The following is a 19,597-nucleotide window of genomic DNA, read 5'->3' on the forward strand; positions in this document are numbered from 1 at the left end:
ATTTTCTCAACCTCAAATATTATAAATATAATGTTCAAATCAAGATATTTGGTCAAAAACCCAGTGATATTTCATTTCATTGCACAGTCCTAGTAGAGATTTCGAAATAGTGAGATTTGTATTGTGTATTGCTGAAGAGCCATATCGCCCAGCTGTAAGATCTACTACTGTAAACAGAAACTGAAAGTCACTTTTACCAGCAGAGGCACTATGTATGTGGGTGTTCAGTACTGCTGTTTATTAATATAGGTCCATATTTTGACATCCAGTGCAAAGTATCTGAATTCATCTTCATCATCGTCTTCAGCTCTGACCTCATCCTGCAGGACAGCTGCAAATGCAAATGAGGTGGCTGCTACAGCAGAGGGAGTGACTGAGCCAGACACACAGACAGGGGAAGAAACCTGACTGCACTGAGCTTCACTGTCGGTGTGACAAGACTAAAGAACAGCAGGTCAGCTGCCCTGTCCTTAGCGAAGCGGTCCCACCCCTGACAGGAATACATTCTGCACAACATCCTGGTGTGTCACCCCCCCCGCTCTGTTCCTTACATGGCCCTGGAGGAAGTTGTTCCTGTGTGCCAACGATACAAGAGATGATTGTGAGGAGGATGAATAACTAAGAGGCAGGCAGCTTGACAGAGTGAGGGTTACATAAATACAGAGGGGTTTTTTTCATCTTGTGATTTAATGCTGTTCTACAATGAAGAGGAGAGGGGACTGTATAACATTCATCAGCGTGAGAAAAGGCGAACAACACTTTTTGTTTTTCGTGATATTAATTCTGGGCTGGAGGAAGGAAGACTTTCTTATCCCGGATTCATATTTTATTTCAGCTTTTTCACATGAGATGTATTATCTAGGAGGCAATGCTTAACTTTTTAGAGGTTTGCTCGATATCTTATTATAACAACGTGTCACTTTCCCGCCGATCTACTGAACATTTTAGCATCTTCCCGCTCATTAAGCACTTGCTGCTGTCACTTACAGGCTGAGGTTGTGATTGTAGGTGTTGGACTATATTACAGAAACGTTATGGAGATAGACCCGTTTGGTAAATAATTCCATCTGTTTCAACCAGCAAACACAAGTCTCGCTCATGCTCTGAAATCGCTCAAGATGTGAGCTGTTGCAGGACGACATCCGCGAGTCAGAGTTAGAGAGATGAGTTTGGAGTTTACTTCCTGTTTAACTTTCGGATAGTCATGCTTTTCCCCACCAAAATCATTTTCTGCTCCTAACATTCAACAGCCCATATCAAGATCAGATCCTGTTTGTTATTCAGAGAAAGCTGACGGATCGCCCCACGCACAAATTTTGAAATAGCATGAGGAAATCTGAAGTGCAGGCGCTGAATGACGATGGTCCCACGTTCCCTTCAGATAGCGTGTTTGTGCTGGCTCCAGCCACAGGGCCACTTGGCACGCTCCTTGCTGTGTTGTGAAGAGGTCCGGGAAGCTCGGAGGCGTAAACAGGGCAGCAAGGTCAGAGGACTTAATAAACAAACTTCCCTCAGTGGTAGTAGCTGGCGCTGGTCAAACAGCTGCAGAGGATCAGAGAGGGTCAGTGACACACTCTGTTTTTGTTTCAGTGGAAAAATTCAACACATTTTGTTCAGAGTCAACAACCGAGCCACAGCGTTTACCTACCTGCTGTTGCAACACGTTTGATGAACCACTAATGAAGTTATGAGATCAATGACTGATATCTGGCTTCGTTCACCTGTAAAGTGCCTTCCGGTGAAAGAATAATAGTCATGGACTCCATTAGTTCTTGGCTCCTCTTTGTCCCCTTTTTTTTTTTTACGGTGGGTTGACGGCTAATGACTTTATGCATTATACATTGTTTCTTCCTGTAACTGTGTGTATAATTGGTTTCCCTTTACGACTGAAGGAGCCTCTCAGACCCCCCAGAGGTTTTGTTGAACACCAGTCTCACTGCTTCCCACACCCCTCACCCCTCCTGCCACCATCTGGATTGTTCTCCTGGTCCCCTCCCTCTTTCTCCTGATGCTTTTAACGGCACGAGGGCCAAAGAAAACAACAACACATGATCACTTAAAAATGACTTAACATATAAAACAACTCGACCTTCTTTCACTGTCACGACTTCTCCGCCTCGGGTTCATTGTATACACACAGCATGAGAGGACACAGTGCGAAGAGACAACAGTGTTGACGATGTGTCGAGCACGTGTGCGTTTTGTTGCTGAGATGCCTACTGATGTTAGCATGCTAACCAGCTAGCCCCAGGAATAGTCAGATAGCCCCTGCAGTTTCAGCTGGGAGATTTTCTGCAACCAGAACTTAGTTCATTTAGACACATAAGCAGTCTTGGTTTGTCCTTCGACAATCACCTCTGGTGTGGTCGAAACAAATATAAATTCTCAATTCACCATGTAAGATGAATATTGCGGCTATACGCGCCTTTTTCTCAACTGCCTGACTCTCTCTCTCTGCTGCCTCATGCCTCTCTTGTGCTGCCAGCTGGCTCTTCTCGGGGCAGTAGTCCTGATCAGAGCCGCTGTAAATCACCTCTGTACTGTATACTCTGCTGTAAAACTGACCTATGTCGGTCTGGGAGGATGTGATTAGTCCCAGTCTGGTTTCCAGCTGTGTTTGCTGGGAGGCTGCTGAGCCCAGTTGTCCTTGGTGCGTCCCCTGTGATTCAATGTCTCTGTCAAACAAACTCCAGAGCAACTTGCTCCACAGCTAACTGAGCCGTGAGCTAATTAGCAAACGGTAGCTGTCTACAGCCAAGGATAGCTCTACACGCTCCTATGTAGGTAAGTATCAAATGTCATGTCAGCAGTTTGACAAAATAACCCCAACTCCAGGTTCACTTACTAGTTTTTTTAAGAGCTGTTAACCGCATCACGTTGGCTTCATGAGATGGATCACAGTTGCCATGGAGATGGATCTGTTGATGGGTAAGTGTTTTCGTCTGATACAGACTGTGTGTCTGAAAGCTCCGGAATCAGAAAGCTAAGGTAAATATTCTTTTCTAATAGTATTTATTCCATCTTCTCTACGGGCCCCTGAATGCAGCATAATACCCTCCCTATCCCTGCTCCTTTCTCCCCTCACCCTCCCTCCTCCCCTACAGCATTATTCTCCCCCCCTCTCCTCCCCCCAGCTCCCTCCCTTTCCTGCCGGCCTCTCAGCAGAGGATGTGTCTGGGAGAGAGAGTGTGTGTGAGGGAAAAGAGGAAAGCCGTCAGTAGAATGGATATGTGCCCTCTCTCCTCCACCCTTTCTTCTCCTACTTCTTCTTCTTCCTCTCCTCCAACTCATCTGTGTTTTTCTTCACCCTCCTCTAACAGCGCTGCACCCTGGGCACCCTCAGTGCCGGCCCTAGGGGAAAAGGAGACTCGTCGGTTGGACGGGTGGCTGAAAACTGAACTTCAATGTCAGCAGGGGATCAGAAGAAAGGTGGCGACAAACCAGAAGGTAATGGGACACAAACAGAACACACATGCACAGACATTCACCGCTTGACTGTTGACAACTGTGCTAGAAGGCCAACACCCAGTTATTCTCTATGGCTAGAGACTAACTAGAGCTGTGCATGGCAGTACAGGGCTGCTTCTCTATGAGATAAATGAATGGACTCTTATAAATGGATCATTCTGGTATCGGATTTAAAGTGATGTGTTGATCTGTGGGTCATCTCTCGCCCTTGATACTGAACATCTTCCAGTCCCAAGGTCCTTTAAGTAGCTGTTCTGGAGCTTTCTACCTCGTCATATGATCTTCATCAACAGATGGTGTTTGCCCACTTGTCATGGAGCTGTAGATGTTCAAATTTCTGTTTCGTGTTTCCTTTAAGGACACGCTGCTTTGAAAAAAAAAAAAGAAAAAAGATAACAATGTTAACATCTAATATTCCATGATACCTGGGCAAACTCCCTCACCCGATGGAGTTTGACGATCATGCACTATGACCGAACGTTTTAACAAAAGTTTCGGACTGAAACTTATGTTTATTATGAGTTTTCTCGACTGGTGGTTAAAGGTCATGAATACATTTTCAGTGTCAGCAATTGTAAATAATCTATACCCTGACAATAATAAACAAAAAATTCGACCTGTTGCAATATTTATTGTTTTTGGAAAGTAAATATCACAATTTAAAGGGACAGTCCCGCATTTTGGTACTGAACTGCCATAAAGTTGGGGGATTTTGGAAAGACTGGTCCAGGAGAGGCCGACGTATCCAGACACAAATCTTCAAATCAGAGGGATTAGATAAATTTAGGTAAAACATCAGCTACTATATGTATGATGATACCACCCACCAAATCGTAGACTATGACAAAGCAGCTTTAAACAGTGCACCTTCTTTTGCTGGCTTACCTGGAGGTTATCATCACCCTGGTTCACCTCACCAAAAAGCCCAGCGCACTGTTCACCTCACTTCCACTTAAGTTTAGTGACAACATTTTGGTAGTCAAGACTATCATCGCTTTATCTTACAAGACAAACACGGTTTAAAAAACAGTTTCATGTTTTTGAGGGCCACAGTATTCTATAGTCAGCCTACATGTTTCTGCTTTCTGATTCTGGAGTGTTTTCATTCAGTAACGTGAACGTGTTGGTCCAGGTGTGTGTGATTTACGTCCGTCTGCAATGTGACCTGAGTGATGCACATGGGTCTGCTGCCCTACTACAAGGTAGTCTCCCTGTTGTCTTAGATAAGATAGTCTGATAGGTCTGTGGAACATTGTTATTAAACTTAACTGCCCAGTGTGCAGGAGTTTTTTTTCCCAGATTTTGTCTTCTCCTCCTGCTGATCCACAGGTTTGCAAAAGCTGCACTCTGTCGCATTAAATTCAATTTCGGACACAAAATATGATGACTGCCATCTCTGAACCTCCGTCACAGTTCAACGTGGGACCACCATTTTGGGGCCACAGCTGCAAATATTGCCATGTTTCTTTCACATTTCATAAAACTTTTATTTGGGAAAGACTCAAAAACATGGATCCTACTCTTCTCATAATGCAACTCACTGGCATCTGTTGTGTTCAGTGTAACTACTAAATGAATATGTAAAAACAATGGAACACACCTTCTGTGTAAAACTGACAACAACTTTATACATAAGCCTCTCAGGAACAGAGAGTCTGCTTGTTTTCCATACAAACCCACAGTTACAGCAGCGTCGCAGTGCCTTTAATCAGTAGGTAGTTGCCGTACTGTGCTCTGTGCAGTTGTCTGTTTGGCCGTGCTGCTACAGCAGCAGCTTACATGACACTTTCCTGAATGTGTGAGCTCTACGGTTTATTGTTTTGCAGAGTTGCTGATGATGACGTTTCAGTGCTCAGATGTAGCCTTAGTTGGAGACAGCAGAGTGTCCCATGACCTCCTCTGAGCACAGACAGCCCTGTTTGTGTAATTGAGGTGTCCAAAACCTTACACACACACACACACACACAGAGAGAGAGAGAGAGAGAGAGAGAGAGTCTAGTTTCCATCACATCACGTGATAACCATAACCACTTCTTGCCTAACCCCTAACCTAACCTTAAACCACATCTTCTCCCTAAAATGTAATAGTTTGCATCATGAGCATTTGGTGATACATGCCATATCTGTGACACTGTCAAATAACTTTCAGCCCCAGAGTCACAGAATGACTGCTCAGTGCCGGTGACCGAGCGCAGCACATTACTCTCTGCTGAGTCACTAACCAGTGCATTATTCAATTAAGACCAATTAAGCTGTATAATTCAAATGGAGGCATTGTCATGTGACCTATGCTGGTTGCAGGACAGCCTGTCTTGCTGACTAACACTAGGGGAATGATATCCTGCCCACCTGACTGCTCGACTGACAGCGGAGTGTCACTTCTCTGCTATAAAAAAAAAAAAAACCTCATCATTGTGGCGCAGAAAAATGTCCGACTCAGACTGTGAGGCATATCCCATTCCCAAGACGTCAATACTGCTGCTGCTAAGCGTGCTCGAAACTTGTCCCTTTTTATGCTGATGCGGTTGGTTGGCTCAGCAGTGAACGGTGAAAGCATTGGAGAGCTGGAATGACACTTGGGAACAGCGCTGGGAGCTGTAACAATATCAGGGTGCTCTTTTCTTGTGAAAAAAAAAAAATCTATATTCTAGGATTTCTGTCGCAGGGAAAGGAAAGTCAATTTTCTGTTACTCTGGTTGCACATTTTGAGATTTTTAATGCTGAGACTTTTAAAAGTCGCATCCACTTGGTATCCAGCCTGTCCGGTTTCAATCAAACATGATACTGGTTTTCCATCATAAAACGGATTAGCTGAGGTTCTGTTCACAAGTGTCTTTCATGATCAATTCAATCAATGATGCACTAAACTATAGATGTTTATAGTACCCGATAAATGTATGATAGTTCATGCTTTATTTGATAAAACTGTACATGCATTTTTATGATGTAAGGGACGTGGGCTTTGTTTCAGGTGAAGTTACCCGCCTCTATAGCATTGCAGGAAACCAAGCAGGGCTTGTGTATGACAGTGTGTAAGAGTCACTAGTTGATTCTACAAGACCAATGACAAGTCAGCCCACAGTGAAGGATATATTGTATTTTTTTTTATCGTTCGTTTGTTTCTGCGGGATAAGGCTATTTAATTTACTAAAGTCTGACTCTGGTCTCCATACATGATGCTGCTGCAGTACTTTTCCACAGTGTGTCTTGTGTGTGTGTTCACAGCAAACTGAGCACAGCTAAATTGGTGAGAAACATCATCATAATGTGTCAGGCCTCCAGCCGTACCGAATGGGACTGAACAGAAAATCAAAATGTTGTCACAATTACAATACAGCTAAGTGCAAGAGCCTTTTCTTTTTTTTTTTTTTTTTGTTGATAAAGGTAAAATGTATCACGACATACTGTTAGAAATAAAGCACCAAATAGTGTTCTCCAGACAGTCGGCACACTTATTTGACATGGACCCTGCGAAAATCATCAATTATCATCTTTAGATTTTTTATTATTTCAGTGAAAATTAAATGCACAAATAGTCATTCCTACTCAAATGTGGACATGTGTTTCAATCGCAATATCTGTCAAAAAAATTGTTCAGCCCTAAAACTAAATCAAAAGTGACAGATGTGGAACTGGATTCAGCTGACTGGCACATCTGGTCACTGAGACAGGATCTGTGCTCAAAATATATTTAAGACAAAGAAAACTTTCACCTTTTCAGTGTTGGTAACGTAAAGACATTTGCTACAACGCATTTTCAAGCAATAAAGCTCTTTATCATTCATGTAAACCCCTCAGAATTGCTCCATAATGTGAACCCTCCCTTGTGTTTTGTCTGTTTTCCTATTAGACATGGTGCGAGTGGCAGAGGTATGGCCAGAGGTTGAGCGAGCCGAGTGTTTGGCCCGAGGTGCTGCCCTAAAGTGGGCGTCAGGCGTTTTCTGTCGACCAGAACATCTGGAGCGCCTGAGCCAGTACAGAAAGAGAGAGAGTCAGAGGACCACCTCCATACACACCAGACTCAAGGTGACATCACAGGCACACATCAAAACACACACACACGCACACAAATACTTCCTGACAAAATATCATGCAATATAACCTTGGCCTATGGCCTCCTGAAGGGCTGCAGCTGTGCACTTAAGAGGAAGTTGTTGCTATTAGTTGTCAATGGGAATCAATATTAACCGCTGCACTGCTGCATGGTGCTGCTGCTGTCTTCACTTCCAGTCCATGGTCCAGTCGTACCTGGAGGGGGTGGGCTGGGGTCTGGAGCAGCTCCGGGAGGCCAGGGCCGAGCTGAAGGAGGTGTCACAGGCTTTAAAGAAAGCAGGGCTGGAGTCCAACGGGAACACAGATGGGGTGAAATCTCTGGAGAGGCTGAGAGAAGCATCAGTCAACCACTGTCAGCTGCTCGCAGCCGTCAGCAACCTGCCGCGACTTTACTCTGGTGAGATGCCGCATCACAAATCATTCATTCATAAGGATTCCCGTTTGCTTTTTGATTTACTGAAGTTTTGTTTTGCATCTGGAATTAGAAAACAATATTAATCCTTTTTAGAGAATATTTTTAGTTTTTGTTTATAATAATGTCAGTGACGTTCTGCCATGATCAGGCACAAAGGCTGGAGTTTGCCTCCCATTTTACCATAAAAACAAATGCTTTAATAAGATTATAACATAGCTCCCATTTCGATCCATCCTCAACTTAAAGGAGTTGAGTATACAGAACATACGATTTAAATGTTGTCATTGTCTACTCACCCCCATGCCGATGGAAAGTCAGGTGAATTATCATAGTCCACAAAACAAATCCGGAACTCCACAGCAAAACATTAAAAGTTACAGCGTTCTCCTAAACAACTGAAGTAGACAGGGACTTGTTTTGAAACAGAAATAACCCATAAAATGGCACCATACAGCTTGTCCGACAGAAGCCCTGACATGCCAAATTAATTTGAAAGGTAAAATCTTGACATCCAAACAAGTCCCCATCTATTCTACTATTCAATCATTTAGGAGAATGCTACAACACTATTTTGCTGTGAAGCTCCAGAAATGTTACGTGGACTACAAAACCTCATGTGACTTTCCATCAGCATGGAGGGGTGGTAGATGATAACTACATTTGGATTGGGTGAGCTTATCCTTGAAGGTAGATATACTGGCAATTATACTGTTCTGTTTTTGTTGATATTATGTCAGAAAAATATTGATTCATGTCTGGTAACTGATTTTGTTTGATCAGAAATCTTGCTTCTCTTAATTATGATGAGAGAAAGTGGACTGATGGCTCATCTTGGTTAGTGCGGTTTAAATGCACTAGCATTTAATATATTTACAGTTGAGTGAGTGGCTGTTTTTCTGAGTTCCCTCACCCAGCCACGTCCTGTGTATCAGTGGTGGTACCAGCTCAAGTGCAGTTCAAAATCAAAACACATTAAATAGAATAATACTGGCAATAAAATCAAGTCAGTAGTGGTAAAAAGATACGAAGATAAACACATAAAATGTATAAAAAGAAAAATATCAAATTAACTATAAACTATAAATAAAGTTCCTTGTCTAGTATGAGTTGTAAGTGTGATTCAAACCTTTGGATAGAATATTTTTGTTGGAAACTAAAATGTGGAAGAGGCTATTCCATAAATTGTTGACAGTTGAAAGATGTAGGCACCCCCGCCCCTCCTTCCTTGACCTCTGTAGTACGTAGCATGGTGTTGGAGACTGAGCGTCTGGTGGAGTCCCGGCGTCTCCTGGAAGCCCACGCCCGGCTGATGGATCTGGAGCAGTGGCAGGATGACATCCTCTGGCAGCTCCACGGGGCTGCTGGGACAGCAGGAAGTGCGCTCAGCACAGAGGACCAGGAGCTGGTGGCCAAATATTTCTCTGGTGTCGGGAAGCTGGTGGACGCCCTTGGTAAGGACGTTTTAAAGACAGTCTCACAATTTTGTCAACATCCGGTGATGTGGTCAAAAGCAAAAATACCCTTTATGGAAACTGTATCTGTTGTCTATTCAATTCAATTCAATTCAATTCAATTCAATTCAATTCAACTTAACGTACTTTATTTGTCCCCTGGGGGCACTTTCTGTATCTATTTTAGTTTAAAGGAACAGTTCAACCAAAAAATGTAAATTCAGTCATTATCTTGCTCCCTTCATGCAGATGGAAAGTCAGGTGAAATTTTGTAATCCACAAAACATTTCTGAAGCTTCACAGCAAAACAGAGTTGCAGCGTTCTCTGAAGGTGATGGGGACTTGTTTTAACGTAAAAAGAAAACTGCATGTCTACATAAAGCTTATCTGGAATAATCTTAGTCTCCAGAAGCCCTGTGATGCAAAAGTGATTTGAAAAGTCATTATTTACACCCTTGACGTGGTCATGCTAATGCTAACTACAAACAAAGACAACAATTTGGGATCCCAGGGCTTTCTAAGACTTTACCCAGACAAGCTGTATGGAGCCGTTAAATGTCTTTTTTCTGTAGTTTTCTTATGTTTTAAAACAAGTCTGTCCAACACAGTTCTCACAGGAGAATGCTGCAACTTATAAAGTAACAAACATTAAAGAAGTTGGGAACCCAACTTTCCATCTGTTGAGTGGATAATGACTGAATTCTCATCCTTGGATGAACTTTTCCCTTAATGCCCCATATTTTGTTTAGATGTAGATATAGATCTAAATATAAAAAACTCCATGTCTCCATCATTTTGTGTAACTAAAATGTAAGAGCCAAGAAAAAAACAAACTAGACTTTTTTAGGACTAAGTCTCTGTACTGATTATTGGTTCTCAGTTTTCCTGAGGAAAACATTCCTTGGTTTTAATCAGAAATGTTTGTCTGATTTTGTAAGTATAAAAGAAAAACACTGGTAATGGACAACTATACCTTCATAAAACAGAACAATTACTACTGATCATAGCATTAATCATACAAGGATCCTTACTATAACAGGTCAACTTCTCAGCTTAGAGGGAAATTTGTTCCTGGATGTGATGTTTCTTTTATATAGATTCTAAGTAACGTAGCTTAACTGGAAACCTTCAGTTGTTTGGAGACGATTCACCTCTCATCCAAGAGGCTTCTTCAGTTCTAATTAACAGAAAAGGAGTTGCAGGCTTTTAAACTCCATGTGGGAGTGTCCTTACATATGAGCTCTAAGTTTTAGAGTCGAAAGGGCCACTTGTGGATCGTTCATGTGGGTTGCTCGGGTTAGGTGAGCCCAGGTGTGAATGGTTGTTAAGCTGTCTGAGGAGGGAACTCAGTACTCCTTAGGAGGTGGTTGATAAGTAATGTCGTAGGCCAACTCCTCTGTTCAACGACAGTCATTCTAGTTTGACATAGATGGATTCCTTTACTCCTCTTTCAAACCATCTGTTTGATTTTCACATTGTAGTCCTCAAAGGAGTGATGTGCCTCCTTCAGATGTAAATGGACAGCAGAGTCTTGACCTGAGGAGTTGGCCCTCCTTTTTTGTGCCATTTGTGTTTATGGAGAGGTACAAATCTGTGCTGTCCTGGCTGCATTGAACAGCAACAACAGTTTTGTTCTCAGAATGGACAAGTTTCTGTTTCATCTTGTTGGTAGTAGCGATATGATGTTTATTGACGATCCTCCTGAGTTTCTGAGATATTCCTTTGACACGGGGAATGGCGATGTTGTTACATTCTCTCGTCTCCTCTCCTCTGTCTGCTCTGGATCTTTTAGAGGTTTTGACAAAGGTCCAGGTTGGGTAACCACAGGTTTTAAGTGCTCCCTGATGTTCTTCTGTTCCTTCTCTTGAACCTTCATCAACATTTTATGTGATAATCACGTCGATATTCGTTCTATTTTTGAAGTGAATTAAAATCAAATTGTAACTCATCCTCTTCAGCTAGAGTTCAATTGAACAGTACAAATTAAAGCTGTATCATTTAATGTTTTCTTTTGTTTGGCCACTTGGAGGATGTGGAACAGGTTCATAACACAACAGCAATGGCATGTCTCACTTCATAAGTAGTTTTTGCAAACATTTTTGCGAAAAGTTATCAGTTGTCAAATCTAGGAGACATATAATGACAGTAGCAATCCTGAGGAAAATATATGTAATATCTCTTTATTTGCTAAATGCTCGTATGTTCAGTGCTAGATTTCTGCCACAGTGGTTTTTTACTTTGTCGACTTTTGGTTACTGCAGGTAAGGAGCTGTGGGCAGTGGTGAGCAGTGCTCTGGCCCTGGCCCGACAAAACCCCACACCGTTTGTATCAGCAGTGAGGATCGTGGAGCGAGAGGAAGCCCTGGACCGAGCGCTACTAGAGGAGAGAGCTGGACCCAGAGGCAGCAGCAGGCCTCTGCCTCCAGGACGGCCTCGCTGCTGGAGGGCATGCTTCTTCCAGGTCAGCACCACCACACGTTACGTAGTAGTCTCTCATTTTCAAATGTCTAGCGGTGTGTTGCGTTGTGTACTCTCCCACATGTCCTCTCTGCCAGGTACTAGAAGAGGCAGTTTCTGCACGGTTTCGCAGTGTGTCCTACCTGCACACCCGTGGGCCGGGTCTGGCAGGCCACCTCTCGGCTCTCCAGCACGCCATCATGGCTGACCTGGCCACGGTACGCCATCTGCTGGAACACTGTGTCCCGTCACACTACCGGATAACAAGGGCCTACCTGAGGGCCAGCCACCACTGTTTACATGCTCACCTGGCACAGGTCAGTGATGGAAGGGAAATAAACTGACGCTGCAGCATGTTTAGCTGTCATATAACTGTTCACTATAAATCCCTCTAACTTGTTCCTGTCATCATGTTCTGTTATGTTTGAGAATAGCTTATACAGTAATATAGTGAGAGCCACTTAAATACAGTTTTTTATTGGCTTGGTTAATTATATTTTTAATTAGCGGGTATCTTCTGCATAAGACTGACATATCATGAACACCTTTATGAATGTTTTTTTACAGTTGTCATTAACTCTCATTAAGTGTCATTTAGTCAGTTATGTGTTGTTCAACTGGTACTGGGTTAACTGACTAAATGACACTCAAGACAACAACCAAAGGTGTCGTGACATGTCACGGTATGATCGTTGGTGTCAGTCCGATGCACACCCCTTCAGATGAAGTGTTGCCCTTAAATCATGACCTCACTATACACATGTAAGTGATGCTTGTGCCTAGGTTAGCAGCTGGGACCTGGAGAGTGGAGAAATCTTTGCTGTGCTCAACTGGGTGCTGCACATCTACAACAGGTGAGGTCCATGACATGCCCAGACTCAGTCCTTTACTCTTTGTCCTTCAGTCTCTGTGTGACTTGTTGTGCTTTAAATTGGTTAAGGTAATGTCAGCTGAATTTACAATAAGGATAATATGTGTTTGGATTCGCGGTAACCTCTCTTAAGATGGATTGGAGGACAATCAACTCATCTAAGCAAATTAACGACCTCTAATTTGTGTGAGTGGACATCCATTTCACAGAACTGATCCAGTAGTTAGACATGAACCTGAGCATCAGTTTGACTCAGTAGGATAAGACATTTCAAATGCAGCTGATTACCGTTGATGCACGCTTTATCATATTATTACTTGTCCTTTTCCTTTAATTACCATCTGATGAAGCACAAATGCTGATAGAACAAAATCGTCCAATTATTATAAACTATAACAGCTACCAAAGTTTTAACCTATACTAAATTTCTGTTGTTCTAAGTTACACTCAGCAATAGTTTTGGGTAATAATCCAGTCGTTATTAATCGAGGTCATTGGTTCACAACCTAGGTGCCAGGATACCTTATGTGGCGCAAGATAGGCCCAAAATACATTCTTAACATTTCTACAACAAGGCCTCTAAACCAATGAAACATCACCCTTTGGTTGTACTGCAGGTGAAACATATATGCAGTCTTAGTGCTGCAAGAAACCACTGTTTGTCTTTAATTAGTCAAAAAATCTCACAATAACAAAAATGTTGCACTTCACTGAATGTTATATTAGAAAAGCTCAGAGTGTGACAGTGTTTATTTGGCAGCCCAGACATGATGGGTCATCCAGAGCTGGTGACTGAGATGGAGAAAGAAGAACTAGGACCGCTCATCTCCACCGAGGGGCTGGAGCAGCTGCAGAACAAATATGTGCAGAGTGTTAGGGTAAGTCTACCACAAGAGGGTGTTTTTTGTTTGTTTTTTACTACAGTTGAATGAATTTAAAAGGTCTTGTACATTCTGAATGTAAGTGGGATTGCACATTTTATGTCACACATCCTACATACTCGGAAAGATTTTTTTATGAAAATAATTTATCTTTTTGTACAAGTTCTGTAAATGTAAATGTTAAATGTTCTCCAATATGTGGAGGACATTTATGTTTCCCTTGTTGTTGTACTGAGGGCAGTCATCATGTCGTTGCTGTTATAGAAGAGTGTATCAGAGTGGATGCACAAAGCTCTGCAGGTGGAGCTGCAAGACTGGCAGAGAGACCAGGAGCCAGATACTGACCATGAAGGTTTCTACCAAACCAGCCTGCCCACTATCATTACACAGGTAAACATGCCATGTAGATACACAAGAAGTAAAGCCACACACTCACGCAGTGTATGACCTGTAGGAACACTCAGAACAAAGCAAATCCTCCACACTATACATGTATTCTGTGTGGTTTGTTTGTTTTGTGTGTTAGATGCTTGAGGAGAATGCCCGGGTGGCTCTCATGATCGGACAATCCCTACGAGATCAGACTATACAGATGGGGCTGTACGAGATGGAGAACCTCCTGAACAGGTGTTGGTTCATGCAAGTTTAGCTTCTGGCTGCCTGTCAGCCTTTTTACTTTTCAGTATGTGTCAGTCAGGCTCGGGCGAGTCTTCACTTTCACCTCCATTCCTTTACATCACAGGTTTCGAGAAGCTCTGGTGGAATCTGGGAAGGAGCATCGCAAGGATCTGAGCAACAACAAAAACAAGTTCTACCTCCACTATCTTCTGGCCTCCATCAGCAACTGCATCATCCTCAAGTGAGATCATGGCACAGTGAATGGCCCCTGACCAAGCTGTCAGGGCTTAATTGAGCAAATGAAATATTTGAACTAATTTGGGACACTCACAATAGGTTGACATGATGTTGGCAAGCATGATACTGTTTACAAAGGACCCCGCTCATACTTTAAGTAATATAGAACCTCAAAACAACAGGATCAGTTTCTTGTCTGTCTATTTTTCTGTTGGAACACATTCTTTTCATCAATAGAGGCAAATCAATTATGTTTTCAAATTACCATCCCACACTCATCCCCACTCATACTGTGCCTCTTACAAATGAATGAGAGATGTACTATGTGCTAGCTTTTAGTGTACATGTTATATTGCCAATGGACAGTTACCATAGAAAATAAGGTGTCAGCAATCAGATATACATTAGATAATAGTTGAACACGCCATTCTACTGTATACGTACATTTTGGTAATAAGTCACATATTGATTAAGATAAAGCAGGTCAGGTGACACAGCTATACAGTCACCACCCTCAGATATGCCTTCAGCACAGCTGTGTGCGCGGAGCCTGCTCAGTGATCTGTGATCAGTCAGAGCTGACTGGGTTTTTGGAAGGAAGCCTAAAAGAGACAGTAGCTTAAATGGGGTTTCCAGACAGAGGGCGAATAGAGGGGCTGCAACAATGGACAGTATAAGTAAAATAATAGATTTTTGGAACTATAATGCATGTAAGAAATGTTCTTACATGCAAGCAAAATCAAAAGCATGAACCTGAAAAATGAGCATATTTTGGGACTGTTAAAAAAAAGTGTTGAATGTGGGCCTTATTTTTATTTTGCTGTGTTGCCACCTTTACTTCATCTTCACATGGAGAAGTCAAAGACTGGGACCAACTTCCCTTCACCCCAAGTCATGATGACTCCATACAGTCAGTTGGTTCTCAGTAAAATACAAAGATGTCTATACAAGTTATTGGCTGAAAGTTAAGTACCATCAGCGACTCCGATGACCTGTCGGATCAGGGTGGTGCTGTATAGTGGTCCTACCATCACAAAAAATGACAAGTGCTGAGTGAAAAGAAGCCAATTAAAGAAACAAGCACAAGCCTAAATAATACCCACTGTGTCCCTTATGTTTATGTTTGCAGAAAGTCCACAGAGAGCCTCCAGCAGCAGCAGTCTTCACGGTCGGCGGGGCAGTTCTCTCGGACTCCTCCCAACCCTCTGGCAGCTCTGGACCGGGCGGTGAGGCGGGCGTGTCGCCTGGTGATGGATCAGCTCCTGCTAGACCTTCAGCCTCTCCTCCCAGGCCTGATGACCAGGCACTGGCTGGTCCAGGGAGACCCCACCCCCAAACTCTGCACCATCCTGGAGCGTCACCTGGAGCTGTACGGCCGAGTTCGACCACCCTGCCGACAGGTCACAGCTTCTGTCTGTTTCAGTCCCCACGGTGCACATGGGAGTTTAGTTATTCTGTCAAATGTACTGTATAACATTAATACTTGTATTGAATCTTATTTTTCATGCTTTTGAGTTTGCGTCAAATCTAGTCAGTCAACATGTCATCCGTCAAAATCCTTCATATCTATAATTTCTGAGGAAAATGACACTGATCATTGCAATTAAAAGGACTTGTTGTGCCCTGAAAACACCTGAAAATCAGCATTTGAATGGAAATTGTAAAACCTTGATAGATTTCAAGACAGCTAACACTAGACACTTACAGTATTTTAATGATGTATACTTGCACACTTTACATTTCTGAGGGCGAAAAACATACTTTTTAACATTATCATGTTAATAGCATCACATTTGCCTTGGAAACAAACATGGTCCACCTGAAAGGTTTACATTCTCAATAAAAAACATAATTGCAATATCAGTCTTATGTCACTGTATCATTTGCCATGTCATTATCGTTATGTATTATTATGTGACTTTTTTGATCAGGTTAAGTGTATCCTTTTTACATGTGCTACAACTTCTTGTTCTTTCATTGCTCTCAAACTCATCCGTGAGGTCAAAATGCCGGCTTTGTCTCGTTCTTGTGTCTGCAGCGTCTGCAGGAGGAGGCCCAGTGGCTGATGGTGGTGGAGTACGTCCGCGCTCTGATGCAGAAGCGGATGGTGTGTCGCAGTGCAGAGGAGAGGAGGCAGCTCGCCCAGCAGATGGTTCAGGACGACCAGCAGTTTAGAGAGATCTTCCACGGCCTGGTGAGCCCGACAACGTTCAACTTGGTTCAAAACACGTTTATTGATATCAGATAGTATCTAGTATCAGATTTTTATGAAGTAATCAATCCTACAGCTGCTTTTTGCGAGAGCCCTGAATTTTATGGTAAAATGATGATGACACATAAGTGTACACTAATAACTGTTAGTTAGTTATGCTACTACAGTATCAGAAGTCATAGCGGCAGTAGTACTACTGTCCTGTTTTGCAGTTACAATATTTAGGTGTCCCATGATGGTTTGAAAGCTTTTTGAATGAATAAGAAACTGTGCCAGACACATTTTTTTTTTTTTAACATTTTTTGGCATGAAATTAAAACATTCCCACAAAAAGCTTCAGTCAAATGTACTGATGTACATTATGTGCATTTAAAGTTCCATCTGAATCAAGCTCATGTGTCTGCAGGAGGGTGAGGGGTCAGTACCTGAAGTGAATCCTTTGGCATTACTACCAGTCCTGGCAGACTTCATCAAACTGAAAGACCCTGGCATGCTCACTCTGGAAGTTTCTGGACTGGCAGCCAAATACCCCGACATCAGGTAATCTCAGCACCCTGCTAACAGTAGAGTAGTTGTTAGATTACCATCAGGCTGAAGATCCTTTATCCTGTCATTGTACCCTTTCGGCTCTGTTCTGCCCTTCTGTCAGTTTCATATCGAATCTCTAATATTCTCTAAAATACCTACTATAAATACTCAATTCTGTAAGGTAGTGTAGCCTGACAAATAGCAAGCGTGTTGTCATGGAAGAGCAACAGGACCATAGAGACACACTGCTGCCTGCTGCTCATACAGTATTCCAATAATAATCATATGATCATTCAGAAGCGTCTGTGCTGCTGAAAATACACACATACTCAGAATATTTCACGGGACATTGGGCGACCGATTAGGGTCAAGAGTTTGATTCTCATACCTGTTATTGAAAAAAAAGTTACATAAAGCATAATTATTCATACCAATTTTGTTGTTCATCCAAATATTATATCAAAGAGTTTTATTCCACTTTTAAAAGTTTCAGACATGCACGTTTTGTTGATAAAATGATCATACCAGATTGTTCTGTACATGTTTTTCTGTGTCCTCAGTGAAGAGCATGTGTCTGTACTGCTGGACATCCGGGGTGATGTGTCCAGGGACATCAGAGGGGCTGTACTGGACTTGCTGGAGCAGAGCGCCCCCCCTCTGCCGGCAGGATACCGGCCCATCTTCACTGACATCCTGGTGCCCCCTTCCACCATGGCCTTCTGTCTGCCCACTGCCAAATGTGCATGACGGTGACTGACCTGAAGCCTCCGCTCAGATTTTCACATTAAACTCAGGGTGGATCCGCTCTGCCACTCATTATTTATCCGAGGAGCAACAATTTTGTTTTTGTTTCTTCACACTCACAGTGTTACACACACCATTTATACTAGGAGATGCCCAGTGCAACTATCAAAGTCTTCTAGTAGGTTTGACGGTTCAGGGCTTTGCTCAAGGGGTGAATGACGCCTTCTTTTTTACTTCATCTCTAATTTATCAGAGATCTGTGCTGCTGACTTGCTGGTCTGGGTCTAACTTCAATTGAATCTCATTTGACTGGTGACGTTCTGAATCTATGAGCCGCTGTGGCTGAACTGGTTACAAGAGCTGCATTAATGCCTTAAGAAAATATACAAAGCAATCGAACATCATCCTGTCATATGTGTCAGTGATTTTTACTTAGACTTAACCAACCTTCGTTCCTAAAGCTGCTTACTGCAGCTTCTACAAGCAAGTGTTGAATTTCCGATACCACTCAGAAATCGGTTGACATGATGCCAGTGACCTGCACACACAGCTCTCTGTTGTATAACAGATTTCACGACAACACTTTCTACTGATCAAATGTTTTGAACACCATCAGAGAAATTCCTTTTAACTTTCATAATATTCAGATGGCAACAGATATTTAAGAGGCGGATATCTGACCTCATGGGAACATAACTACTGAAAGATTTTGTGGGGGGTTTTTTGTGACTTGTGTAAACTGACAATTTTACACATTAAATGTGTCTACAGGTCTGTGGGTGTTCTATTAAATGCATTGTGGGTAATGTAAGTGATATGTTAGTCAGGTGAAATCAGTCACATAACACAATTTCACCTGTTGGAAATAATAAATTATGAATTCATGTCACTTTTCTGCATCCTGACCAACAATTGAAAAACTGTTATCATGCAGCTTTTCTGGTCCAGTCACATATCTTATTTCTGAACATTTTCAACCTCAAAGCCTCTGACAGTCCCAGTTGTGGAATTAGACTATTGGATTTGTTTGCAAAATAATATATACATATTATGCGATGTTCGTTGCCTAGGAGTGGATTAGGTCATATCTTCTGTTTTTTTTTTCTATGAGAAGTCAAACAAAGGTCACAACATGAAAAACTATGAAGACGTTTTGCAGTATATAACAGATGAAAGTAGTTACAGTTCATCAGTGACAGCATTTACTATATACAGAGGTTTATTAAGACACCATCACTTAACAGTCTGAACTGGAGACGAAACATGGTTTTTCAATGAAGGCTCCTGGACTGGACCACCTTACCTGAGGAGCTAAGGCTGCTCTACAAGTCAAAAGTTACCTTCAAATCACTTTTCATTGACTTTTATTCATGTATCTGTCATTTTGTCCAGTTTTATCTTGTTTATCTTGTTGATATTGGGTGTTTTTTTTTAAATGTATTTATTGTATTTATGTATTCATTTTTCTGACATTTCTTTTTGAATTACTGTGGTTATTTTAAAGGAAATTCCACTGTTGTGGCCCAGTGTCAACGTCTATAGCACATGTAAACTCTCTCACATAAGTGCTGAATAAATGCTGTATGAAATAAACGTTTATCTCATTTTTTTTATTATTAGCATTATTCCATTATTAATACAGTTTAAATGCTCACTGAATCC

The 19,597-nt window shown here is 42.1% G+C and overlaps 1 protein-coding gene and 1 long non-coding RNA gene across 5 annotated transcripts; one reads left to right on the plus strand and one right to left on the minus strand.

Annotated features, from left to right (window-relative positions):
- Window positions 1-811: 811 nt before the first annotated feature.
- LOC119024885 lies at window positions 812-2,923 on the minus strand. 2 transcript variants are annotated; one of them, XR_005076627.1, is made up of 3 exons: window positions 2,846-2,923; window positions 1,649-1,732; window positions 812-1,542 (listed from the first exon to the last, which is right to left on the minus strand). It is a non-coding gene; the product is annotated as an uncharacterized LOC119024885 (long non-coding RNA). The 2 variants fall into 2 exon arrangements; XR_005076628.1 differs by lacking the exon at window positions 2,846-2,923 and adding an exon at window positions 2,566-2,698.
- Window positions 2,688-19,528, plus strand: exoc3l1 (exocyst complex component 3-like 1). 3 transcript variants are annotated; one of them, XM_037108084.1, is made up of 16 exons: window positions 2,688-2,784; window positions 3,321-3,447; window positions 7,319-7,494; window positions 7,699-7,918; window positions 9,175-9,387; window positions 11,649-11,848; window positions 11,943-12,161; window positions 12,628-12,698; window positions 13,476-13,593; window positions 13,861-13,986; window positions 14,123-14,223; window positions 14,339-14,455; window positions 15,581-15,851; window positions 16,490-16,645; window positions 17,070-17,203; window positions 17,752-19,528. In XM_037108084.1, the coding sequence occupies exons 2-16, from the start codon at window positions 3,405-3,407 to the stop codon at window positions 17,936-17,938; spliced, it is 2,352 nt and encodes a 783-aa protein (XP_036963979.1). In that variant the 5' UTR covers window positions 2,688-2,784; window positions 3,321-3,404; the 3' UTR covers window positions 17,939-19,528. The 3 variants fall into 3 exon arrangements, with proteins under 3 accessions (XP_036963979.1, XP_036963978.1, XP_036963977.1); XM_037108083.1 differs by lacking the exon at window positions 2,688-2,784 and adding an exon at window positions 2,934-2,988; XM_037108082.1 differs by lacking the exon at window positions 2,688-2,784 and having other exon boundaries at window positions 3,038-3,447.
- The last annotated feature ends 69 nt before the right edge of the window (window positions 19,529-19,597 follow it).

Source organism: Acanthopagrus latus, chromosome 8, assembly GCF_904848185.1.
Source record: "Acanthopagrus latus isolate v.2019 chromosome 8, fAcaLat1.1, whole genome shotgun sequence".
In the NCBI taxonomy this organism is placed as follows: domain Eukaryota; kingdom Metazoa; phylum Chordata; class Actinopteri; order Spariformes; family Sparidae; genus Acanthopagrus; species Acanthopagrus latus.